Source organism: Otolemur garnettii, unplaced genomic scaffold (assembly GCF_000181295.1).
Source record: "Otolemur garnettii isolate 467f Iridium unplaced genomic scaffold, OtoGar3 scaffold00023, whole genome shotgun sequence".
In the NCBI taxonomy this organism is placed as follows: domain Eukaryota; kingdom Metazoa; phylum Chordata; class Mammalia; order Primates; family Galagidae; genus Otolemur; species Otolemur garnettii.
In genome coordinates this window covers 19311642-19338410 of record NW_003852418.1, presented here as the reverse complement: position 1 = coordinate 19338410, position 26769 = coordinate 19311642, and the positions used below count along the sequence as shown (strand labels likewise).

At 49.1% G+C, this 26769-nt stretch overlaps 1 protein-coding gene across 1 annotated transcript in view; it reads right to left on the bottom strand.

Annotated features, from left to right (window-relative positions):
- Positions 1-22762, bottom strand: part of PHACTR3 (phosphatase and actin regulator 3) — a 196825-nt gene extending 174063 nt beyond the window's left edge. The window contains exon 1 of the mRNA XM_003787748.1: positions 22192-22762. Coding sequence (XP_003787796.1) covers positions 22192-22309 — 118 coding nt within the window. The 5' untranslated portion in view covers positions 22310-22762. The remainder of the gene's footprint in view (positions 1-22191) is intronic.
- Between the last annotated feature and the right edge of the window lie 4007 nt (positions 22763-26769).

Here is a 26769-nt window from a genome sequence, read left to right as displayed (position 1 = left end):
GAGGTTCTGAAAGTATGTTCAGGAAACCTGGAGGAGGCTGTCTGTGGGACAGAGGCAGGAGCAGAGGCTGAGACCTAGTTCCCACCTACGGTGAAGACAGTTGAGTTCACTGGTCACACACATGCCAGAGGGATTCCATCAACCAACCCTCCCAACAGCCACACAGCACAGAACTATTATCATTCCCGTTTCATAGATGAGGAAGCCAAGGCCCGCGGCAGAGAGACAGACCCAGGCCAGGCCTGGCTTGTGCTCAGCCGGCTTCCCCGTCGCACGCCAGCCTCCTGCCACCATGGAACTCTCAACACAGGCACCTTCTACTCTTCCAGCTTTAAAAAGCCTGTTTGTTAAAAAAGAAGACAACAAAAATGATGCCCCCACGGTCCCACAAAAATCACTGCTATTCCCTCCCCTTCCCGTATTTCAAGGGGTGGAGAGTATTGTGAAGGCTGTACAGAATGCTGTAATCATGGCTCTCAGTGGTTGCTGAAGATTTTTTTGCTTTTTTTGGTCAAAGCTGCTGTAAAATTAGAATCCCCATGGAAGGCTTCCTCAAAACACTAACCAAGAGATTACATATCAGCCCCAGGGTTCTCCTCCAGCGGGACAAGCGTGGACGGTCGAGGGGGCACTGGATGGCGTGCCCAGGGATGTGGGTCTCCCGGCATGTGCCAGGAACAATCAGCCCAGGCCAGAGACGCTGCTTGGGTTGTGGAGGGGCCAATGTCCTACTCAGCTGGAAGCAGCTCCGACCCCTGCTTTCCTCTCCGTGAGGTGAAACGGTTGGCTATGCCTCCCTAGCAGACGGCAGCCAGGCCAGGATGACCCTGTCCTGAGACTCCCCACCCAGCATGGAGCAGAGACAGTGGCTATGCCAGGGGGTGGTACCTCCTCCCCTGCTGACATGCATATAGGTGATGGCAGTGGCGCTACTGTAATGTTTGGGTTCTACAAAGGTCACATGGCTCATGTGGGCCTCACATCCACCTGGAGGCAGAAACTGAACCCATTTGATAGATGGGGAAACTGAGGCTGAGGATGAAGGGACTGGCCAAGGCCAGCCAGGTGCCCTCCTGAGGCTCAGGCCTGACCATGGGCTCTGAGCAGCTAGGCACACTGCTCCCTCACTCTGCAGGAGGCTGAGCCTGTGTCCCTTTAGAAAAGATAAGAAGTTACATCAACACACACAGGCACACACATACACAGGCACACACACACAGGCACACACACACAGGCACACACACACAGAGGCACACACACGCACACACACACACAGGCACACACACATAGGGACACACACACATGCACACACACAGACACAGGCACACACACATAGACACAGGCACACACACAAATGCACACACACAGACACAGGCACACATGACTCATTTTCCCAATGACTTTTGACAAAAATAAGCAGAAAAAGCTATAATGAAGGTTATCGTCGAAAAGACAGATGGCAAAGCCAACCTTAAAAGATCAGCTTGTGAGTCTCAGAGGCTGTGCCTTCCTTCTCTCCGAGACGCTGAGACGCCTCTTCTTTTTAGGAAGGGAGGGAGAGGGGGAAGGGAGGAAGGGAAGGAGGAGGGTAGGGAGGAAAGGCAAACTAGCACCACCCGACTCTGCCAAAGTGTGCTCTCACTAACACTAAGGATGGAGGCAGCTCTCGGCACCCCCAGACATCCCCAGGGGCCAGCACCCTCTGCTCAGCCTCAGACCCTGCATACCAGGACACCGAGGTGGGTGGAAAGGCTGCACCACCACTACCAGCCAGCGCCTACCTGGGCAAGGCCACTGTGGGAGAGGCTTCTGGCCCACCCAGGAGGGCAGGAAAGACAGGAAGGGCTGTCTCATTACAGGCTGGAGGGATGCCTGAACCCAAGCAGGGGGTGGAGCTGCTTCTCTGAACCTGAGACGAGAAGGAGGAATGGGCTCAGGGCATGTGCCAAGACCACATTCTCAGGCCTAACACTGTGGATGGTCCCCAAGAGGTGGCATGGACTGTCCAGGACTGGCCCCACCTAGCCCCAGGCACCAGGCCAAGTTCCTTCCGTCTGGCTGAGCCCCACCTCTACACCATGCCTCCTGGAAAACCCATGCGCGCCAAGGTCTCATGTGTGCACCCAGGTCTTTCTCCTACAGAGTCCAGCTCAGGTGTCTGCAGGGACGGGTAAGTAGGGGCATGCAAGGCACCCTGGGACCACAGCTTCTCACACTCTGAGCCCAGACACCCCAGGCCCTCACCAGAGCTGAGGCCCAGTGAGCTTGGAACTACCCTGTGGTGCCAGAAATCATGGAAGTGCTCAGAAATGACAGGGACATGCCCAGCAGCACAGAAGCCAAAGCGAAGGAGCTCCTGATGGCCAGTCTGGGACAGCCTGAGCAACAAGACACTGAGGCAGTGAGCCCTAAACCAGAGCGGGGAGGATCAACAGGGGGCAGCAGACAGATGCGCAGATAGGGGAGTGGGGAGCGTCTCCTTGCAGTGGGGCCCATTAGGAAAAGTAGGAGGGAACTCCACTCACACACCAGGTAAGATCGAGGCTCGTAAGCACACGCAGAGGAGCAGGGTGAGGCAGAAGTTAGCAGCCATGAGATCGCATCCTGCAAACACTGGCTAAGGAGGAAGAGTGCGTGCCCAGGGCAGCGGTCAGAGTTGGCACCACCGAGGATGGTCTCCAAGAGAGCTTCGGGAGCCTGACTGGAGCAGGCCCACAGCGCTGCTCACGCTTTATTCACCTGCGCCATCTAACATACCCCAGCCATGGGAAAAACAACTCACAACCGCTGGTCCTCCCACACTCGTTCAGGGGGTCATACAGGGCAGGGGGCCTGACGGTCTTTATGTGATAATCCTCCCACATCCCCCACAGCGGGAGGGGACAGCAAGTGCTCAGTAAGCATCAGCTGCCACTGTCCGGTGCCTTCATTCCAGGACAAGAAGCTTTATCCGTGGGATCCACATCCACTCCCACCTTCCAGCCACTCGCATTGAAAAAAGAAAACTCAGTTCACCCTTAGGCACCCCTGCATTCCTTCTAAATGTCAGACTGGTCCAGACTTTCTCCAAGAAGGTCCAGATTCTCAGCTCATGCTCTGGATGAGACGGCCCCATCTCCCATAGCCTGCAGGGCCCTTGCACACTGGGATGCCCAGATGCCACTTGAGTGGCCCCACAGCACACACTCTTTGCTGGTTCCAGACCACCGTTCCTGCCCTCCCAAGGTGTCACCACACCCTCCCTCATCCTCTCTTCTGAGTGAAGCCTGCAAACCCTCCGCTCAGGCCACAGCATCTATCCCTGCCAACTCCTCTCTCCTGGCCTCTGACTCTCTCTGCTGTTTCTTTGGAACCCTTTTACCAGCCTGGGGTGGAGGGGACAGCCAGGCTGATGATTTAGAAATGTTCCCTGTTCCTACTGTCTTAGTCTCTCTCCCTCTCCCTCTCTCCCTCACACACACAAGTGCACACACAGGTGCACACACACACACACACACACCACTTAGGGCAGCAGTTCTCAACCTGTGGGTTGCAGTATTAGGAAGGTTCGAGAACCACTGACTTAGGGCTTCCCTTGGTGCGGACAAGCCCTTCCCCATCCCTCGCACTGCTTGGCCTATGCACCTGCCAGTCTCTGTGCCAAGTACACTTCTCCCTTCCCTCCTGGGCTGGCTGACCCCAACCCACCTTTTGGCTCTAACTCCAGTGACCTCCTCTGGACCCGTGCCCCAGCTCCCCAGGCCCATAATCCCCCCTCCAAGCTCTTAGGGCTCCAGGGCAGCCCTTGCCACAGCTGGCCGGGGGATATGCCTGTAGGCCGATGTGAACCTGTCACCCACCAGCCTACCGGCTCCGCAGTGACAGGCCATGGGTTTGCTCCTGGACTGCCCCTTCCCAGCATTGTGCCCAGCATGAAAACAGGAAGGGAGGAAGAAGAAGGAGGAGGAAGGAGGGACAGAGGGAGGGCGGCTCCTGCCATGAGCCCCACGGCATCATCACCTTCCTTCTGTCTGCCTCTGTGTCCATCCAAGTTCTCAACTTTGGGAGAAGCCACCTAATTCTCCTGGTGCACCCAGGGGAATTGAGTAGCTTAATTTCACTATCACCCCATGAGATGTCAGCCAAGCCCCTGGGTGCCAAAGGGAACGACCTCCGCATCCCCCTGACCAAGAAGTTCACCAAGTAAGATGCAACCAGCACCTTAACCTAAAAGTAAGAAAACGAAGATAGCAAAAAAATAATAATGAAATGATTGGAATCTCTATTTCCTATCAGAGAACAGCTGCCCCATGCTAATATCCTCTTGAAATAAATTGTTATTAGTTAATTTTTTGAGACCACATGGAAACCAATTATTAACAAATTTGTAGGCTTATTTTTAGCACTGCCTGTCACTGACAAGTTGCACGGAGCTGCTGCAACTCCACCTGCTCATTCACCCCGGGAATTTCCAACAGGGTGAGACCCTCTCGCCTGAAGTCATCAGGGGTTGTTGCTGGGTTTATTTGCCCTCCCCTTTAGGGTATAAGAAAGGGCTGCTGGTTGTCACCACCATTTACTCAAGATTCCAGCAATGTTTGCTGAGCCCCTGCCACGACCTCAGCTCTGTTTCTAGGGCTGAGAACAGAGCTGTGAGCAGCACAGATCCCTAAAGAGAAGGATCAAATATATTCTCCAGAAAGTAAGAAAGAATTGGGAAAATATTGGAGGAAAATAATCGTGATAAAATGTCAATGCTGTTTGAAATAATGGTCTTCGGGAAATAACAAGTCGTGCGAAAATTCCAGGGAGACAAGGAGGATGGAGCCACACGCACCTGCCCAGGTGTGTGAGGCCTAGGCTGACACTCTTTATCTGTTCCAGGTTGCATGTTATTTAAGACACCCATCACTCATCTTTCTCACTTAAAAAAAAAAAAAGATAAATTTTCCCTAAATCTTTTGTTATTTTATAATAAAACAGAACCAGCTATTCGTGAGTATTGGAGGAAAGAACAAACCAAAGCAGAAAGTAGAGGTCCTGTTCACTCAGCGTCCACACACGAGATTGTCCCTGAGCCCACAGCCCAGCTTGAGGAGCCCAGAGGCTCACGGTCAGCCTGGCACAGTCATGGCCTCAAGTCCCAGCTGGCCGGATACTCGGCGTTTGGCCCTGAGTCTGCTATACCACCCAGGCATTCTGCTCCCTCAGCCCAGCTCCCCTGCCAGCATAACAGGGTACAATGCCCTGAGAGGATAGCCCCTGTTGCCTGCCACTGGACTCGAGAACCAACCCCAGGGCTGTGCAGGGTAGAGGATGAGGAGTTCCAAGGGGATGCTCGGTTTTGCCTGGTGGGGTTGACTCTTAGGCCAGGGGACTTTTCCTTCAGCATCTCAAGGCCAGGGGGAGATGAGGGAACCCAAACTGCTCTCGAGCAGAGCTTCAGTCCTCACCTACCAAGATGTGCAGGAAGCTTCAGTCCTCACCTACCAAGAAGTGCAGGAAGCCTGTGGGGAAGCTTCTCCACAATTAAGGAGGAGGCTAAAACTCAGTCACAGGAATTGGGATCTTACTGCATTCCAGATACTTGGATCACAGAAGAAATAATCTCATCAAATGATCATGACCGTCCTTATCACACAGTAAACCCAAGGCTCAGAGATGTCAGGTGGATCAGCCAAAGTCACACAGCAAACATGGTGGATTGGCAGGTAAATCCAGGCATTCTGACTCTGGACTCTAACATACCTACTTACACCCTTCAAGACCTTGTCTGTTAGACTCCCAATGTCAAGACACCCCCATATTAGAGGTGGCAGAATATTCCAAGATGTATCTGACTCTAATAGCCCGCAGCCTATCAGGAGAAATAAGCTTGATGTGGATTCACCACTGGCCCCAATTCTCTATCCCTCCTGTATCTACATGGGACTTTTTTGCTCCTCTCACCAAAAGGATCAGTCTCCCACCCTGTGACCTGAAGTTCTATCAGACCTGAACTCTGATAGAATCAGCAGAGGTGAAGAGTCCCAGCCTGGAACCTACAAGACCTCACACATTCCCACCATTGCCATGAGGAAAACACTGCTGGGCTAGACCTCAGGGCCAGAAGGGAGAGAGGCACATGAAGAAGAACCAGCCAGCTGAGCCCAGCCTAGACCAGCAACCCCAGCAACCTGCAGACACCTGAGGAATGGGGTTGCTTTTGCAAAAGCCTGTGACACCTTATAGAGCATGAACTGGACTCAATACAGAAGAGGACGATTTGAGAGGTCTGGCACTTGTTACATACACATCTTGTCATTTTTCCTGTCACAAATAGTATGCCCCGAGCCAGGCAGGGAGCTTCCAGGGTGTGCAACTTCTCTTCACATCACGCCTACATCGTGCTCTGTGCACACAGCAGGGCTTAACACCTCCACAGAGTGACAGACACTTGCTGAAGGGCCGCAGGACCAAGACGACAATTTACAACAGTATTTCCCCATTTCATTGAAATCTGTACTGCTGCTGAGATTTTTGCCATGCCTGTGCCTTCCACACATGATTTCTTCCCATATTTCAATGTATTATCACCTCTACTTTATTAATATTTTAAGAACATGTTCTTTTTTCTATAAACAAGCTGGATGGAAAAGAACACTGTATACACCCCCTCTCTACGGAGAGTCCATATCCTTGGCTGCACATAGAACATAACGGGAGAATAAAGGAGGTGGAGTGGGAGCTAGGCAGACCTCAGCAAAGCAGGTGCCAAGAGTCCTGACACCGGGAAGCCAACGTGGGAGCTTTGCACAAAAGACCCTGCCAACAAATGTGCCAAGGTCAGTAACAACTTAACTCATGTGGCACAAGAAACACAGCCATCCCAAAAGTGACGTTGCCTGAGACAGTGCTTTCCTGCCAAAGAGAAGCAGAAAGATCGTTTTTTGGCACCTCTTCCTGACTTTATTTAAATCGCAGAGCTAGTGATTATAAGGCAGAAATTTTTCTGAACATGGATACAAACTTTTAAGAAATAATAGAGCCAACAAATAACAGTAATAATAAGACAAGTTATTACCAAGAATACTGAGACCAACCGTGACTTCTAACATGGGTTACATTTAAACAATTGCATAATAAAGCACAATAAACATATTTATCAGACCGTACAGCCGCAGCTCCCATCTTCTTCTTTGTTCTAGGCGGATTCATTTAGTCGCTGCCAACTAATCAATGTCAAAGTCTACAGATGCCGCACCATTAGATAAGGTGCACTGCCAAGCCCCCCACCCAAACGACTTGCTTTAGCAAACAGGAACATGAGCCCCAGCCCATTAAAGACGAGACCTTCCACAACTCTACAGACAGCTGAATCTCCACCATCACCTTCCGTGACTTTCAATAAATAAATCTTGGTCCAGTGGCCATTCTGGTTAAATGATCTGGGAAATGAAAGAGTACGTCCATTGCCTCTGTGTGTTTATGTGACTACAGGGATTGTGTATTTGTGGGATAGATCACTTGAATCACAACACATACCCACCTTGGACTGAGGTCTGCTTCCCAGTAAGGTACAGGCTAAGGGGGACAGAAGGTGGGCAGGGCTGAGGGGATGGACAGGGCAGATGGGGGGCCTCCTACTCTCCTCAAGCCCCCTTTTTACAAGCATATATATGTTTGTGTGTGCACATGTGGGGCCACAGGCTAGATGCCTAGCGTCCCTGGCTGTCTGACCCTAGCTCAAGGGATTAGAGGAAGATTAAATAAAAAGAAGTATGATGGCCCCTTGTGTAACAAGAGTTGACAATAAGCGCAATGTCTCTCCAGCCATTGGTTGCTTTCTAGAACTTCTGTTCTACGAATGACAGCGACCTTGTCTGCCTTGTCTGCAGATAAATATTGTAATATTAAACAAAATCTGAATAGACACAATGTTCAGGTTTGGATCATACATCTTGGTCCTACCTTTAGTTTCTAAGTAATGTTATGAAAGGTTAAAGCTGCTCAGCTTTCCCATGAGATTCTTTCCACCTGAGGCTCTGGAGAGCAGCCTGCAAGCCTGGTGCCACTGCCAGGGGTGTTTTGTTTAGGTCACATGGTGCTGGGTTTTGTTAAGTTGACATGGCAGAGACTGTAGTACACTATCCTCATTCCCCCCTTCCTCATTAGCAATGCACTCTAAAACAAAACCTCCATCTCCCTGCCTCCCTGGAAGCTGGAAGTGGAGTTCGATGTCCTTCTGGCCCAGGAGGTGTAAGTAGATGTCCCTGGGCAGGGCTCCCAGGAAGGTGGCATCATGATTCAGCATGTGCTCACTCCCCCCCTTTCGTTATCCCCTTCTTCCTGTCTAGAAAGTGTCCTTGCTCCTGGAGGGGAAGCAACCACACCGTAAACAGGACTCAGCAAGAAAATCAGAAGGCCCTGTCCTCTGGGGCAGTGCAGCCATTGGTGGCCTGGACTTCACGCAGCAGAAGAACCTTTCTCTTACTCAAGCCAGTGTTGTTTAAGTTTTCCAAAGTCCACCCAATCCCCGACTAGCAAGCCTGCCAATGTATAAAAATTACATCTCACGTAAAAATCTGTATTTCTAGCCTACTTCTTAAAATAGGATGATGGAGCCAGCTCGAGTCCATGTTCTCGAGTGGCAGTGAGCGGCTCCGTGCACGCAGACTCACACCCCAACACACCTGTGGGAGAGGGTCCCGTCCCCACCGACACTGCAGTTGGGGCCTGTGTTAAATGGTTTTATGGTACTTAGAATAGAATCCAGATCTCAAATTCAATAATAAGAGGTCTCACATTCTCTGATGTATGTGGTTACATTCAGATTCTGCTCCTCTGACGTTTCACATCCACCCACAGCTGCTACTCTGGTTGAAGCACTGGGGAGGGGCCCAGGACACCCCATTCTCCACACCTTCATGTCAGCTACAGCTGTTTAGGCCACTCCACAGGCCAGGAACTAAAATGGCTTGTCTGTGCCATTCCAGATGGGTACTCCCTAAAGGAACACCACCCCTAAAAGATAGACTTGAAAGGGAACAATCTCACCCAGTGAAACAATACTCAAATACCATTTCAAGCCAACCAGTGTGCTCTCCCATCATTACAGGGGCAGAGGGAATAACTCAGAGGAGGTCAAGGAGGGCTCCAGTCATGCCACAGAGGAGACAGGCAGGAAGGGAGAGGGGAGCAGTACCTGCGGCTAGGAAGGTTCAGGCCTTGGAAGATTCAGGCCTTGAGAGGGACAGAGGGCTGGTGGAGGCCTGGCCACAGCCCCAGGTTGGTAATGGACAAGCACAGGTGCTGGTCCACACAGCAGGAGGCTCCTATAGACCAGAATCTTCCTCCTCATCACCATTTACTGAGAATGGACCCAGTACTCGGGCACTGTCCTGGTCACTGATGGCTGTGGTCCCATGACCCCCTACTTGCTCCCCACCAGGTCAGGACAGATCTCCCCCACACTTCACTGATGGAAAAAAATGAAGCTCAGAGGCTGACTGGCCAGACACAGTGCCCGGGAAAGGTGCAGCTGGTGGGAGTGTCCCTACAGGCTACTCTCCTTACCCCTGTCCACTTTACTTATCACAGGGGGCACTGCTTCCATGACTTTGTAACAACAGATGGGAACATCAAAAAGGGACTGGAGGATGTCTGAGGAGGTGTCTGACTCTGGCTACCTGTGTCTCAGAACTTACTCCTTGTTGTAGCTGATAGCTCAGTGACTCTCGCCCACCCTGGAGTTAAAGATAATAACCATCACTATTCTCCAGAAAGGAAATCGAGGTCCGGAGAATTGAACTGACTTGCTCAGGGTCACACAGCTTATACACGGCTGAGCCTGGACTTGAGCCATTTACACAACTCCAGGCAAGAAAACCCTCTGCAGCTCAGTGTGCTCTCGGCCAAGGAGGCCCCTCCGGTGGGGGCAAACAGGGCAGACATGCAAGAGTGCTTTGAGCTGAAATAGGACAGTCCTGTGTGAATAAGAAACACCCTCTATTTAGGCCGTCTCGGCCCCTTCTGCAGGAGAACTCCAAGATCACGTCGTCACTCTCTGGCATCTCCATCCCATCAACAAACATTCCCCAGGGAACTACTGGGATGCTGGAGCTGTGAGAGACTATTGGGGTGCTGGAGCTGTGGGGAACCACTGGGGTGCTGGAGCTTTGGGGAACCACTGGGGTGCTGGAGCTGTGGGGAACCACTGGGGTGCTGGAGCTTTGGGGAACCACTGGGGTGCTGGAGCTGTGGGGAACCACTGGGGTGCTAGAGCTGTGCCAGTGCTGGTGACACAGCCAGGAAGACAAGACAAAATCCTGCCCTGCTTCTAGTCTGAGCACTGCCATCAACAAAGCCATCTACGAGGATGGAATGTTCCAGATCTGCACTAGTCATTATGACAGCCTCAGCTCCATGTGGCTACTGAGCATTGAAATGTGGCTAGTGTGACTAATGGAATTATGATTTAATAATATTTAATTTAGATTAAAATTGCCACATGTAGCTAATGTCTACTGTATTGGACAGACCATAGGCAATTTTGTCAAATAAACAAATAAGATCACTTCCTAGAGTGACAAGTGAGGTGGTGGGGGAGGAAATAGCCTTCTGGGACCACAGGGAGCAGGGGACAGATTGGGCTCAACCCTGACATCGTGGGGTCAGTTATTCTAGCACTAAGCAGGGACGCCAGCTTCTGGGAAGGTTCCAGAGACAAAGCTGCCCATTGTCACTGGCTTCTGCACAGGGCTTGGGTGAGAAGAGGGTGGAGAATGAGAATTTTAAAAGCATCCATTTTCTGTAATGAACACCCAGTGCTTTCATGATCGGGGGGGAAAAAAACAACTCTGTATTTTTTAAAGCATCCAGTTTTTATTTTTAATAACCCTGAAGATGCTGACAAGGTAATTACTGCATAGTTCTGCTGCTAATTAAGCCATGCAGACACTCTACAAGGGCCGGAGGGAGTCCCCAGAACTTGGGACTCCAGGGGACGAGAACATTCGAGGAATGAAACTAAAAAGACCCACAGTATCGACCTGGGGCCTGTGCCCCCACTTGCCACCTCCTCCAGGAGAGACATGTGGAAGGGTTTGGGACAAGAAGAAACCAGACCAGATCTGTGTGCAGGAAACTTCCTAGCCTGCAGGAGAGCTGGGTACGAGAAGAGACCAAGCCTCCAATAAGGCTGTCCAGGAGAAGAAGAGGAAGGCAGGGAGGGTGGAGGCTACAGCTGGGTGGTAGGGGGGAGGATTCCAAGAGCTGGTGACTGGAAGGACACAGAGCTGTGGGACAGTGAGGGCAACAAGAATAGGTCCCAGGAGGAGGGGCTGGATTGGAGACGAGATACTCTTGCTGCTTTCAATGAGAGGATCAAGGTGTGGATAGAAGTTCACCTGCATATGGAAATTCTCAGAGAGAGCACCATCAGAGAAGGAACCACCAGGAACCATAGAGAAGTGACCAGAGATGCCCAAAGCCAGAGAAAGAGCTGGGAAGATTGGGAGGTACCTGGAAGAAGTATCCACACATGGAGGAGGGTTAGATCCCCAGGGCTGTCTACTCCCTCAGTGGACACTGAAACCTGAGCTTTGATGATGGATCACTCCTGCCCCAGTAGGCCTGGACTGGATCAAGATGCTGCTTGGAGACTGCAGCCGTATCACACCAGAGAGTGGGCACAGGGGGTCCTGCCAGTTTTTGTTCCCAGGTCATGGCACCAGACACCAATCTGCACGCTCAGTCCCAGAGAGCCTGGTCTGCAGAGGGGTCAGCACCACAGGAGCTGGCTCCCCATTACTCTTGCCAGGTCAGAGAAAGGGTGGGGTGGACAGGACTCTCACACATGCTGTAACTGGGTGCCATGAGCCACCCCAACTCACATCCCTGGCCACCCTCTATGTATCCAAACAAAGCAGGCACTCACTGGCCCTCAGCATCTGCCGCCACCATCTTGCCATCTCAATAATGTCACTGCCATCTGAATAGCACCATGGTGGCTGGCACCATCAGGCCTGGGCAAAGGGAGAGCTTCCGCCACTGTAACTCCCCAGCTGGGAGCTGTGCATCACACCAGCCCTAGCAGCTATGAGTGGCCCAGCTGTGAGAGGCCCAGCTGCCTGAGAAGCCAGCCCGCCACTGGCAGTCCCCACAACCCACCTACACACCAGCTAAGACCCCCTATCCAATTGCTCACCAGGGTTCCATGTCCCACAAAGAGGCTGGTATGCCCTGCTGTAGGCTGCAGTCCTACAACATGTCCAGGTTCCCATCAAGGACCCATGACCCACCCAGGTGCTGGCCAAGGTCCTACCAATGGCCTCTGTGGAGAGGGACTTGCACAGCTCACATCCAAGTTCTCAACAGTGGCCTGAAGACCAAGCCACCAATCCAAATGAATATCCCCCAACACTGGCTTGGACTGTGACAACCACAGGGGAACAGACAACACAGGAGAACAGCTGCATCACAGGCTCTCAATGCATGCAGCCCACTCATGCCAGGTCAGTCCTCCCAGATAAGACACAACAGTGTTATCTAGGGATTCCTCCTTTTTATTACTAAGTAAAAGAGTTCCCAGCAAAGGAGAACAGGTGTGTCACAAACCTATCAGCCCTGAACTGAGAGAAGATGTCGCAGATGAGAAGAAACCCAAGAACTCTGATGACATGAAAAAACAAGCTAGCCCAACATCCCCCCAGGGACCATAGTAGAGACCAAAGCAATGGACTCCAATCGAAAGGAATTATCAAAATGTCAGAAATGGGATTCGGAATATGGATGGAAAACAAGATAAATGGAATTGAAGAGAAAGTTGAAAATCAAAACGAAACAACCCCCCACCACGAAAACGTCAAGATATGAATTTAAAATAGGAGAAAACTCACTAAAGAGATAGACAACACAGGACAGGATATAACAGGCCTTAAGGAAATGAAAGACATTTAGGGGATAATAAAATACAGCAGAAAGCATCAACAGCAGGCTCGGCCAAGTGGAAGAAAGCGTCTCAGAGCTTGAAGACAAAGCTTTTGAACTAACCCAGTCAGTCAAAGATGCAGAAAGAAGCATAAAGCATGAACAATTACTTGGAGAAATGTGGGGCTATGCGAAATGAGTCAATATATGTATTAAAGGTATCCAGGAGGGAGAAGAAGAAAAAGCAAAAATCATGGAAAATATATTTAAGAAAATTATTGAGAACTTCCCTAGATATTCAGCTATCCAGATACAAGATGTTCATCAAACTGTGGGAAGATTCGCAGCAACCAGCACATTCCCAAGACACTTAGTCATCAGCCTAGACAAAGTCAACATGAAGGAGAAAATTCTCCAAGCTACAGGATGAAAGTGGCAACTAACCTGCAAAGAAAAACCCATGAAGCTAACAGCAGACTTTTCAGTGAAGACCTTACAAGGCAGAAGGGATTAGGGCCCCATGTTTACTCTTCCTAAACAGAACAACTGCCAGCCAAGAATTCTGTGCTGTACAAAATTAAGTTTCATAAATGATCTAGAACTAAGGACGTTCCAAGACAAGCAAACACTAAGGTGATCTGTCACTACTAGATCCATCCTACAGGAAATCTCAAAACTGCATTCTACATGGAACAGCCTCATAGATCCCAACCAGTGTAAAAAACATCCAAGATGGAGCTCACGGCTCTTATAAAACAATGACACAAGAGGGAAAGCAAAACAATAAGGTATCATCCAACATGATGAACAGACAGCATCCCACGTATTGACAGTAACTCTCAATGTGAGTGGTGTGAATGCCCCACTCAAAAGACAGATTGCTTGACGCAACCTAACTATCTAATGTCTACAGGAAACACATCTAACCCAAAGGACACACAAAGAGTCAAGGTAAAAGGATGCAAAAAAACATTCCCTGTAAATCAAACCTAGGGTAAGTACATGTAGTCATTTTCCTATCGGATAAAATAGACTTTAAATCCACAATGTTTAAAAACAAAGAAGAAGACAAAAATGGCTAGAGTATAATAGTAAAGGGAGAAATTCAACACAAAGACATAACAACCCTAAATATATATATGTACCTAACACAGGGGCTCCCATATGGATAAAGCAAATTCTGCAAGACCTAAGCAAGAAATAAATAAATAAACAAACAGTAACGTTTTAATTCCCAGGGACTTCAATGCCCCACTGACAGAAGAACTGGACAGATCATCAAAGCAGAAAATGAGTAAAGAAACAATGGACTTAAATGAGACTCCAGAACCAATTCACCTAACAGACATGTACAGAACATTCTACCCCCAAACAACTAAATATATATTCTTCTCATCAGCACGTGGGGCATTTTCCAAAACTGATCATGCCTTGGCCCATAAAACAAGTGTCAGCAAATTCAAAACAATCGAAATCATACCAGATCTTCTCAGACCACAGTGAAATTAAACTGAAATTAATTCTAAGAGGAACACACACTTTTACGCAAAGTCATGAAAATTAAATAACCTCCTGCTGACTGATTCTTGGGTCAGTGACAAAATTAAAATGAAAATTAAAACATTCCTTGAAATGAATGGCAAAGAGGACACAAGCTTCCCAAATCTACGGGACACGGAAAAGTCAGTCCAAAGGGGAAAATTCCTAGCCTTAAATGCATTCACCAAAAAGACAGAAAGACCACAAATTAACAGCTTCGTGTCACATCTCAAGGAACTAGAAAAACAAGAACAAACTGGACCCAAAGCCAGGAGAAAAAAAGGAATAACAAAACCCAAGAAAAAAATCAACTTTTTGAAAAGAAAAAAATAAATCAATAAAACAAGAGGTAGAAAAGTCTCAAACTCAATCTGAAGTGAAAAAAGAGACATGACAAATGATACCAAAGAAATACAAAATATCATCCATGAATACAACAAAAACTTCTGTGCAAACAAATTAGAAAATATAGAAGAAACAGATAAATTCCTGAAAACACACAAGCTCCCCAGCTTCAATTGGGAAGAAATAGAAATCCTGTAGAAACCAATAATGAGTAGCAATATTGAATAATAGAATATTATTGAATAATGGAATATAGAATAATAGAAAATCTCCCAATAACAATGACAAAAAAGCCTTGGATCAGATGGATTCATAGCCAAATTCTACTGGACCTACAAAGAAGAACTGCTACCTATCCCACAGAAATTATTTCATAACAACAAGGAGGAAATCCCCCCAGCTCATTCAATTAAACCAGTATAACCTTAACATGAACGATAAGAAATGAAACAAACAAAAAATAAAACTTAAGACCAGTATCCCTTAAACACATAGATAAAACTACAGATCAACATCCCTTATAAACATACATTCAAAAATCCTCAAAAAATACTAACAAATAGAATTCAATGACATATCAAAATGATAATTCACCACAATACAGTGTGTTTTGTCCCAGGCATGCCAGGGTAGTTCAACACACACAAATCTATAAACATGATTAACCACATTAACAGAAACAAAGACCATATCATCATCTCAATGGATGAAGAAAATGCATTTGATAAAACCCAGCATGCTTTCATGATAAAATGCTCTCAACAAACTAGGCTTAGAAAAAATTATAAAAGCCACATCTGATAACCCCCTGGCCAACATCATACTTAATTTGAGAGAGTTGAAAGCATTCTCCGCTAAGAACTGGAATAAGAGGAGGGTGCCTACGTAGTCCTAGAAGTCCTTGCCAGAGCAATCAAGCAAGAGAAGGAAATAAAGGGCACCCAAATCACGAAAGCAGAAGTCAAACTATCCCTGTTTGCTATGATATTATACTTAGAAAACCCTCCCAAATGACTCCCAGAATTCACAATTCAGCAAAGTCTCAGATTACAAAATCGATCTACACAAAGCAGTAGCATCTCTATATACTAATAACAGTCAAGCTGAGAGTCAAATTAAAGATTCAATTCCATTCATAACAGCTATAAAGAAAATAAAACAGAAGCATACTTAACCAAAGAGCATTATAGAACACAGAGGAAAGAAACCACAGATGACCCAGACAAATGGAAAAACACCCCCTGTGCATGGATTGGTAGAATCAACTGTTAAAATGCCCATACTTCCCAAAGTGATTTATAGGTTCAAAGCCATTCTCACCAAAATACCAATGTCTTCACAGACCTAGAAAAAATAATCCCAAGCTTCATTTGGAACCATGAATAGCGAGAATAATCCCAAGCAAAAAGAACAAATCTGGATACATCATGTTACTAACTTCAAATTATACTACAAGACTACAGAACCAAAACACAGTATTGGTACCAAAATCAAGAATAGAAAGTGTAATATATATAAATACCATGGAGTACTACTCAGCCATAAAATGGAGAGAAATAGACCAATGGAATGGAAGAGAGAACCCAGAAATAAAACCGTATGACTACACCCCACTGATCTTTGACAAAGCAGATGACAATATACACTGGGGAAAGGGAGCCCTATTCAATAAATGGCGTTGGGGAAACTGAAAAGCCACATGCAGTGGAATGACACAGGACCCCTATCTCTCAGCATATACAAAAAATGATTCAGGACGGATAAGTAAGGTATGAAACCATTCCATTTCCAGAAGAAAATTAGGAAAAACTCTCCTAGCTATCAACCTAGGGAAATAATCTATGACTAAGACCTCAAAGGCAAATATAGCAACAACAAAAATAAATAAATAGGACTTAATTAAATTCGAAAGCTTCTGCACAGCAAACAAAATAATCAACAGATTGTATCAGCAATCTACAGAATGGGAGAAAATATTTACAAACTATGCATCTGACAAAGAAAGAATATCCAAAATCTATAAAGAACTTAAATCAGTAAGAAAAATACCAGGAACCCCATCAAAAAGGGGGTAAAATAAGTAAACAGAAGTTTTTCAAAAGAAGATAAATGACCTACGAACAGAACTTTTTCAAAAAAGAAGATAGATAAATGGCCTACAAACATGAAAAATGCTAAACACCACTAATCATCAGGAAAATGAAAAGGAAAAGTACAGTGAGATGCCACCTTACCCCTAGGAAGGCCATTATTAAAAAGTTACAAAAAAAAAAGTAGACACGGGTGTGGATGCTCAGAGAAAGGAACACTTATACACTGTTGGGACTGCAAATTAGTACAGCCTCTATGAAAAACAGCATGGCGAGTCCTCAGAGAAATAAATGTAGATCTACCATTCAATCCATCAATCCCACTGCTGGGTATCTACCCAAAGGAGAAAGTCATTTTATCAAAAAGACACCGGCACCTGAATGTTTATCACAGCAAAATTCACAATTGCTAAGATGTGGAATCAAGCCAAGTGCCTATCAATTCATGAGCGGGGATAAAGAAAATGCAATATATATCAATACCACAGAGTACTACTCAGCCATGAAAGAGAAAGAAATAATGTTTTCAGCAACTTGGATGAAAGTAGAGACCCTTATCCTAAGTGCAATATCTCAGGAATGGAAAACCAAACACCACATGTACTCTCTAGTCATGGGAGCTAAGCCATGGCCACACACCAAGAGATATAAAGGACACACTGGAAACCAGGAAGGGGAGAGGTTGGGGGTGGGTATGGGATAAAAACTTATTGGGTACAAGGAACATTCTTCTGGTAACAACACACCAAAAGCCCTGACTTAAGCCTTCTGTATAAGGTATCTGTGTAACAAAACATGTGTAATGCCTTAATATTTTGAAATAAACAGAAATAAAGAACAGAGCCTGGTGAAGAAGGTGTGCTCTGAGGAAGGAAACAGCCGCCATCTCAAGCACACACCTGTATGCAGAGAGGCACCCAGGAGGAAGGGGCGAGCATGGGACCGCAGGTCTGGGGTAGGGACATGTCTGTGTGTCCCTGCAGCTCAGGAGGGAGAGGAAGTTCTGAAAGGGTTCTGGGCCATCCGTCAAGACACAGGTGCCTGGTGCTCCTGCCTGCTCACCGTACATGCTCACTACAAGTCTCCCGAGTCTGCAATCTGTGCTGAGCTCAGGCTTGCAGCACTGCTGGTGACAGTCAAGGCCCCTGTATCCCCACAGGCGTAGTTCACAGAGAATCCCTGGAGATGATACATGCCAGGAACAAATCAGAAATGGGATCAGATCTGACTGGGCAGGGCCTGGGAGACTTGAAGGAGAAGGAGTCAGCAGGACACAGGGGGCTGGAGCTCAGAGCCAGGGCAGGACACACACACACGGACACAGGGGCATGGACTGATGGACATACATGCAGAAGTTGTCAGCAGAGGGAGCCTGAGGCCATGGCTGAGGTCCAGACCCTGTGGTTCTCCAGCATGGTTGCCTGGGACTCATTAAGAACACACCTGATCCGAGGCCACCATGCATGTGAGGAATCCTTCCCGCAAGCTCTGAAACACATACTTCAGAGTCAGCACTGCACATCAGTGGTTCTCCAGGGAGACGTTATACCCAGGGGCTCACTGACAATGTCTGCAGACATCTTTGACTGCCGTCCAGTGGGTAGAGGCCAGGGTGTGCCCCAGCATCCTACAGTGCCCAGGACAGACCCCACCACAAAAAGGACCTGGCCACAAATGGGACAGTACTAAGGGCGAGAAACACTGGCCAAGGCCCAAGATTCCCCTGAGCTGTGCATCAGACCCTCCAGAGCAGGATCTTGAAAAGGTCACTTGCAAGGCCTCAAGAAAAAACATTTTTAAAAGCTGCTCCAAGTGGCTTTTGACCAGTCTATGGCATTGGCATCTGGGAGGCAATGAAATGACAGCACTGGCCCCATGGCATGGAGAGGGCAGAAGCCCATTCCCAGAGCCTGGGAGTAGACAGAGCGAGGGACGTTAAGACTCCTTGTGACTATGAACTCCTCAGAAGGATGCTTCCTTAGCCTTTACAAGATTTTGTTTTGAAAGAACACCTAACTGTGCTTGTGGGTACAGAGTATGGAGTCAGAGAGCGGACTGTGGTGAAGATGCAGACGGACCATTAACAGGGCAGTGATGCAGCGATAGCAGGAGCGTTATCCCTGAGGGGAAGTACTTCATCCTGCCATGCAGTCCATCGCCACAGTCGTGGCCACCGAGGGATTTAATACACTAATAAGGCCACAAAAGATGCTCATGTTCACTGGCAATCCCAGAACCACAGAGTAACTCAAGAAACCACTTGTCACGCTTCCTGCTAGAGAAAAACAGATTGATGATCTCAGGTGTTGGCAAGGGTCTGAAGAAAGGGCCCTCTCAAACTCTGAAAGTGCGAGTGTGAGTTCGTACATTTTCCAGGATACAAAATTTTTAAAATAAGAACTTTGGGTCCCTTGCCACACCCAGCTGATGCCCCGGGAGCTGGTACACACCTTGGAGGAAGCACTACAAAAATACCATAAAAAGTGCATTCCTATTCCTGAGATACTTTACTAAGAAGAATATATTCCAGCTCCATCCATGTAAACATAAAAGAGGTAAATGTCTTAACACTCTGATTAAGTAAACAAGGTGAAATCTATGTTAATTAGTAGGATGTGAGCCCTCCAATTTATACAAATAATCAACACATTGAATCCCACAAAGGCATAAATGTATTCATGTTCTATGTATATATGACTTAATAAAAAAAATAAAATAAAATGTACACTCCTTGGAATTCTATGTGGCTAACAAAACAAAAGTGTGGTGAATGTAGTAATGTGACCCCCAAGACCTGGCATTGACGATCTCTGTGCATGCTGTATTTCCACCTGCTGCTGTCCCGACATAAGCACACACAAACATGTTGAAAAGGTCCCATGTAGCACCTCAGTCTCTGGAGAATGAGAGGCAGAAGTACTGAACACAGTTCACCTCTCTAAAAACGTTTTGAGTTTTTACTATAAGAATATGGATGCATTAAAATGCCTTTTGGAGGAAGAATAAACACCAACTTGGGCGGCTGGTGAAAATACAGAATTGAGATTAAAGGAGGCAACCCTTCTATTGTACTTGGCATTGGGTTCTTCCCCACCTGGGATATCAGGTTCACTTTTGAAGAGCATGAGTCACAGCAGCAGGTGGACGAACACAGAGCTCTTAAAGAAAGAACAGGTAAGGGGCCAAGACTGCTCAGCCAGGTGAAGAAATGAGGCTGTTGCCACAACTGACCTAAACATCACATTTTCTCTGAAAGCAGCATGAGAAGATCCCACATGGACAGAGTAACAGCAGACCCTTTGGAGCCACTTGAAAAAGGATTTGTAAATAGATCTCCCCAAAGGCATACATGCTCTACGTCAGCAAGACATGAGTGCCCCATCGGAAGAGGTGTGCAAGCACATGCCAGCCAGCCACGCAAAGCAATTAGAGGACTGTACCCCAACTCCACCCCACTGGCTTCAAGCTCTCAGGTTCCTTCCAACTTGAAGATTCTGATTCTCTTTCTACCAGAACAAAAAGAGAATTCTCTGCTTAACACAAGCCATTAATACTTAATTGCCTGGTGCTTTTCAATAAGGTTGTACCACTCACAGAATTGTATGGATTTTAGACTTTTTGCCTCTGACTCCTGCTCTCTGGGTACCACGCTGACCAGCTGAACCAGAGAAGAACTCAAATGTCAATCCTTCCAAGGCGTAACTTAATCACAGCCAGCCAAGCCCTCCTCCTCTCTCCCTCGTGGACCCGCAGCACCTGCCAAACCCCCCTCCGCTCCTACCCACAGAGGCTTCGGCTCACAGACAGCCAAAAGGCTAAGTCCTCCATAATTTCCATTTCAAGTTTGCTTCCTTTTACTGCCAGGGAGACAAAGAGAGCCGGGAGATTCTCTTGTGAGGAACCACTCAACTTCCATAATTGGAACCATCGTGGATGAGCGTCTCCACCACAGAGAAAACCAATCCATCATGGAGTGCCGAGCGCTTAATCCTCAAAGTCTAATAAAAAGATGAATTAAAGCCTCAAGGGTCTGCTCTGGCGACCTCTGCCTCAAACACCAAGGAAATTAACTCACCCTCCCAGATCCAGAAAAGGCGAAAGACACAGTGTCAATACTCCTAACAAAGAAATCTTCAACACTTGCATGGGTTTATTGTTTAAATTTTCAAATAGCAGCCTGGTGCCCCAGGAACCGCCTTTAGTGGGTGTTTCTGGGCGGCTGGATAGTGAAGCTCTGGTGTGTCCCAGCAGAGTGCAGGGGTCCCTCCCCACCAATGGGCCTTCCCCAGGCCAAGGGTCATCTTCACTTTTGGTGCCCACCGTTGGACATGATCCAGCCCCCATGTGGGGTCATTGCATTTAAAGAGAATAAGGTTTCAAAGGAAGGTAGAGGCAACTTGTCATCACAACGTAATCTACGAAGGGCTCGAGCTTCTCTAAGATACGAAATTGAGTCCTGTGGCTTGATACCAAAACACCAGCTTTGATTCTTTTTTTGAACCCTACATTTCAGAAGATCAGACTTCTCCCAGTGAAGTGAAAATTGCCTTCTGGTGGAGAAAGGTTTTAATGATCACTTTGCTTCCTGCGTCTCCATGGTGACAGGCGCACACAGCCCACCCCCCTCCTGCTTTATTAGGCCTTTCTTCCTCTCTGGAAAGTAATCAATCAAGCCCTATAGACGCCTTTGTGACCGGTTTATCACCTAAACAATTCACGCTGCCCTGGGGGTGGAAGAGTGGACAGAGTCCATACGAGAAATCGGTCTGCGTCCTGGAGCACGCCCTTCATCGCCGGCGGCTCTGCCCAGCACACCTGTCCGGGGAGGCGGGCGTGCCCAGGTGCGCTGGGGCCGCGGGAGCCGGCGCCCAGCGGAAGCCCTGTGCACGGTGGCCTCGGAGCAGAGCACTGCCCGGCCGGCGGGGTACCCAAGCGGGGACACCAGAGCTGGGGCCCGACGCTGGACTGGGAGAACAGAGCTCGGAGCCAGCCCTGGGCGGAGGCGGCCACGGGTCCGACTCTCGTCCCCCAGCGGGTAGGCAGCCGAGGAAGGGAAGCTTCCTCCGAGGGGACGGCAGAGCCCACCTGCCGGCGAGGAGGGCAGACTGCAGCGACCGACTCTCCCCGAGAAATCGGCTCCTTTCGGGACAAAGGGCTCTGAGGCGCCCCAGCCCTGCCTTACTGGGAACGGAACAGCGGGCCCGAGCTCGGGGTCCTGCCAGAGCTCGCCAAACGCAGGCAGGGGCGCGGAGCTGCGCCGGGACCGCTCCCAGCGCCACCTGCCTCGTACCTCCCCCACCCGCCCGGCCGCCCCCGCCCAGCTCGTTACCTGGGTTCTCCCCGGCATCCGCGGAAGAGGTGGCCGAGGAGTCTGTGAGGACGCTGGGGTCACTCTGCGAGCGGCCCCGCGACACGAGGCAGCCGCTCCCGTCCTCAGACGCGGCCATGGGCCCAGCCAGCACGGGGGCAAGTTGGAGGGAGCCGTGTGGATTCAGAGCATCCGAGGAGGCCAAGGTCACCGGCGAGGGGACTGGAAGGGGTGTCTTTTTGAAAAGGAAAATAAAAAAAGGCTAGGGAAAGGGAAGGAGCTGCAGGAGGACACGGGGCTGGCTTCAGGGCAGGCAGACAATAGCCTCTCCGGCTGCAGCCAGGCGCATCCCGGCGTGCGCGGCCTCGCTGTGTTATTTATTCGTGTTTATTCCCATTCTTCAGTCTATACTCCAGGAAAAAAAAAGTTGAACCAGGAAATAAAAACTTTTTCTTGTCAGTGTTTATTGCATGCTTGGGGCAGGGGGTGATGTCCAGGAATGTCTGGGGGTGCTCCCTCCCCCCACCCCACCCCCCACCCCCCCCGGGGGGAAAAAAAGGAAAAAAGAGAAATCTTTGCTCTTGCAATTGCTTTAATCTGAAAGCTGTTCTTGGAGCATCTGTTGGAAAACATTAGGATTCTCCCATCATGCAGCGCGAGAGGAGCATGACGTCACGGGAGAGGGGCGTGAGAAGGCGTGGTGATGGGGAGGGGTCTCAAATACCTGGACTGCATGCCGCCGCGTGGGGTGCTGGAGGCTGGACCCTGAGTTACGAGCTGCCCTCCCGCCCTTACCGCCCTCTGGAAACAAGAATGCCTCTGCCACCCCAGGGGCGGGGATGGGCAGGAGACCCTGAGGGCCCAGAATTCCCCTGCGGCTGCAGACAGCTGGTTTCTCTGGCCGTTCCGCTCTTGGAACTGTGAGGCCAATGGGTGGCGCTGCGAATAGGGCTCCACTCCGCTCCTGGCCTGGGCCTGCGGGGGGCACCACACCTCCCCACTGCCCACTCCATCGGGCAGGAGGGGCACAGATGCCTTCCAGGGAGGCTTCCCCTCAGATACCCCAGATGAAGTCGATGGCCAGGAAAGGGAGGTGACACGACCCTGGGCTGCCACTCACAGAGGTGCCCTCTGGGGCGAATGAGTGATTCTCACCATTCTTGTCAGCGTCCTGGGATGGGGTGGGGAGGCAGGGAATGAATAAAAAGAAAGGCCAAGAAAGGGCTAGAGAGAGGAGCTGAGGGATGGTGCTGGCACCTGGCCTGGCCCAGGGAGGTGCCCAGAGAAGGCAGCATCTTACTGGACACCAGGATCTAAGGGCCGGAGGGACATGCGGGCATGCGGGCGGGGGGGTGGGTGTGGGGGGTGCGGGGGCTGCTCCCACTCAGCCCTCAAACAGTCCCATGGGGCAACAGCTGAGTCCCCTTCTGCAGGCAATGGAACTGGGGCTCAGAGGAGCTTGCCAAGGTCCTCCAGCTGGGAACAGCAGAGCAGGGGCTGAGCCCTTCCTGAAGCTGATCTCACCAGGTCAGCACTTAAAGCAGGCCTAGGGGCCTAGGGTGGCAGTGTTGGGTGAAACCTGGATTAAGTGCCAAACACAGCGCCGAGAGATGCAGGATAGAGTCGGTGCTCACGTCAGCAGAACTGTCTGCCCTCAGGGAAAGTGCACATTCATTCCCTTCTTTAAAATATTTGCAGGCCAGTGTGCGCCAGGCACCACCCAGGTACTGGGGCCAGCGTGAACAAACCCAGAAGTGCCCTCACTCTTGGTGTGTTCTACGCCCAGAATGGTCACCAGCAAACCAATAGCTGCCCACATAAACATTTAGTTTCAGGTGACTATTAGTGCCATGAAAGAGAGGAAGCTGGAGGGAAGCTGGTGGGACTAGACACTTTTTACCCCCATAAAAAAGTGCTGGACCAGTAGTGACATGGCCAGGCCTGGACCAAGTATTTTGCAGTGGGTATATCATGCTGGCCTACACCTGCCCCAGGAAGTGAGAGCTGCTGTGGTCTGCACTTTAGAGATGAGGACAACTTCCAGAGGTGAGTCCTCTTGCTCAGGTCACAGGCAGGACAGGGGAGGGCTGGGACACTGCCTCCTGGCCTATGGCCTCTCCAAGGGCATCCTCAGCAGCCCATGCACCTGTGGGCTCTACACCAGGCTGAGTACTGGCCTCACAGGCCTCAGTCTTGGCCCCACTCAGGTCTAAGTAGGGGACACCTGAGATGGTTCAGGCCCTTCCAAAAAATGCCTTCAGCTGACTGCCAGGCAGATGCAGAGATAGACCAGCGAGGAGGGCTGGCAGCCCGGAACTGGCCCGGGGAAAAGAGGAGAGTGGTCACACCGGAGGCCTCCACCTGTCTCCACTCACCCACCACCCTCATGCTTATCAGCCTTTCCTGCTTACAGGCGCCTCCTGCCACTGCCTTAAGGTTTGCCTTTCAATCAACTCTGCACTTAAATGCATTCTAAAGGCAGCCTTCACCAGGGTGGCTGGGACAACCTGAGAGGACTGTCCTTGGATAGAGGGACCACAGCACCAACTCTGTGCCTGGGTCCACTCTGGGCTCAAGCTGGGTTCTGCTTATTATAAAGGGTGCAGGAGTGAGAGCAGTTCAGGTAGGCAGGCACCAGACGGAGATGCTCTGTTTGTGTCACCAGGACAGAGAACAAGAAGAATTTCCCATGGAAGCTAATGCTGGGGCCTGTCTATGCACCACCTATGGTTATTTCTGGTCCCTCAGATGATGTGTGCTGCAGCTCCTGTTCACCCACTCCACAAAACCGTGTATGGGCGATGGGTAAAAATATGTAAAAGGACAAGGCTTAGCATCTGAGCTCGGGAGCCCATGTGGAGTGGGGAGACAGAAGACACAAACAAGAAACAACCGAGGTTTATGTCTTTAAAAATGTATTTTAGCAAAAACTGTGGTTTGTTGAAGCTAAGTAGAGATGGAGCTGTTCATTCTATTATCCTGTGGCTTTCCAGAAAGGGGTAGGTCTAGTCTAGTGGCTCACACCTATAATCCACGCACTCCGAGAGGCTGAGACTGGAGGAGCACCTGAGGCCAGAATTTCAAGACAAGCCCAGGCAATATAGCAAGACTAGGGTGACCAGATTTTAACACCGGTAAGGCGGGACAACATGGGGGGGGGGGGCAGGGCAGGGCAGGGTCTGACAACAATGCCAACTTTGATACGCAGTTCTTGATAATCACTTCTCAGCAATTATTTGTTATTATTACAGTTTAACATATAAAATTAACAAAAATAATATAAAACTCATATCCTGGTGAAATAGCCACATGGCAGCCGAAAATTGTATATTCCCTTCTTGTTCCCCGGCCCGTTTGTGCATGCTTTCCAAAAATCGGGACTTTTTTAAAAAGCCGCAGGAGGCAGGGCAAATTGCTGAAAAGCAGGACTGTTTCACCAAAAGCGGGACGTCTGGTCACCCTAAGCAAGACCCCGTTTATACAAAAGACTTAAGAAATTAGCTAGGCATAGTGGTGCATATCTATATTCTCAGCTACTTTGGAAGCTGAGGAAGGATGATCCCTTAAGCTTAGGTGTGCAAGGTTACAAGCTATGATCACACCCCTGCACTCCAGCCTAGGCAAGAGAGAGAGATCCTATCCCTTTAAAAAAAAAAAAAAGGTTCCATAATAAAAATAGTTTTAAACTTAAGAAAAACAAGATTAGCAATCTCACCTCAACAGAAAGTAGAAAGTTCTCCAGGTGAACTATCTGCAGCAGAGACCGCAGCCTTCCAAACTCATCATCTGCAGACACGGCTAGCTTAAGCCCTGCAAAATCCACTCCCTAAGATGTTTGGAAGCACCTGCATGGGGGAGGGTCTCCAGTACACAGGGTAGGATCCTCAAGGGGTCTTTGTGAAAGTCATCAGCTGTCGTTCCTCAACAGGATGCTGGCAAGGATGGGGCAGATTTGGAAGCCCGCTCAAGAAACCCTATAGGAACCAGCAAGGCTTTATAATGTTACCAACAACCCAGTTAGATGTCCACCAACTGGTAAGTGGATAAGTAAAATATGGTCCCTCCATGCAACGTACCAGTATTCAAGTACAGAAAGGCAGAAGCAGGGGCAGGCACTGCTGGAGGGGGCACCTGGGAAACACCACACAGAATGAGAGAAGCCAGGGACCAGGATTCCATGTGTGTGAACTGTCCCTGAATCAGAAACCTGATGTGGATGCCCAGGACTGGAGCTGTTAGTAGGTACATGGTTCCTTTTGGGGGGTGCTAGAAATGTTCTAAATGTTCTAAAATTAGACTATGGACAGTTCTGTAATTCTGTAAATATACTAAAAAGCACTGAATTTTTATACTGTAAATAGAGAGCTTTATCATATGTAAATTATTTCAATAAAGCCACTTTCAAAAAGGAAGTGGATAGAGGCACCTGGGCTGAGCCTTGGGTCTGCCGGATGCCTGGGTTCCACACCTGCCCTGCTGCGCACAGCCACACCGGAAGCCTCCTGTCCCTGCCCAGGCTGCCCATCAGAAGTGCATTCAGGGGCCACCCTTATGGTCCTTGGTCAGAAAACCCAAAGCCATTTCCTGACTCAAGGCAGG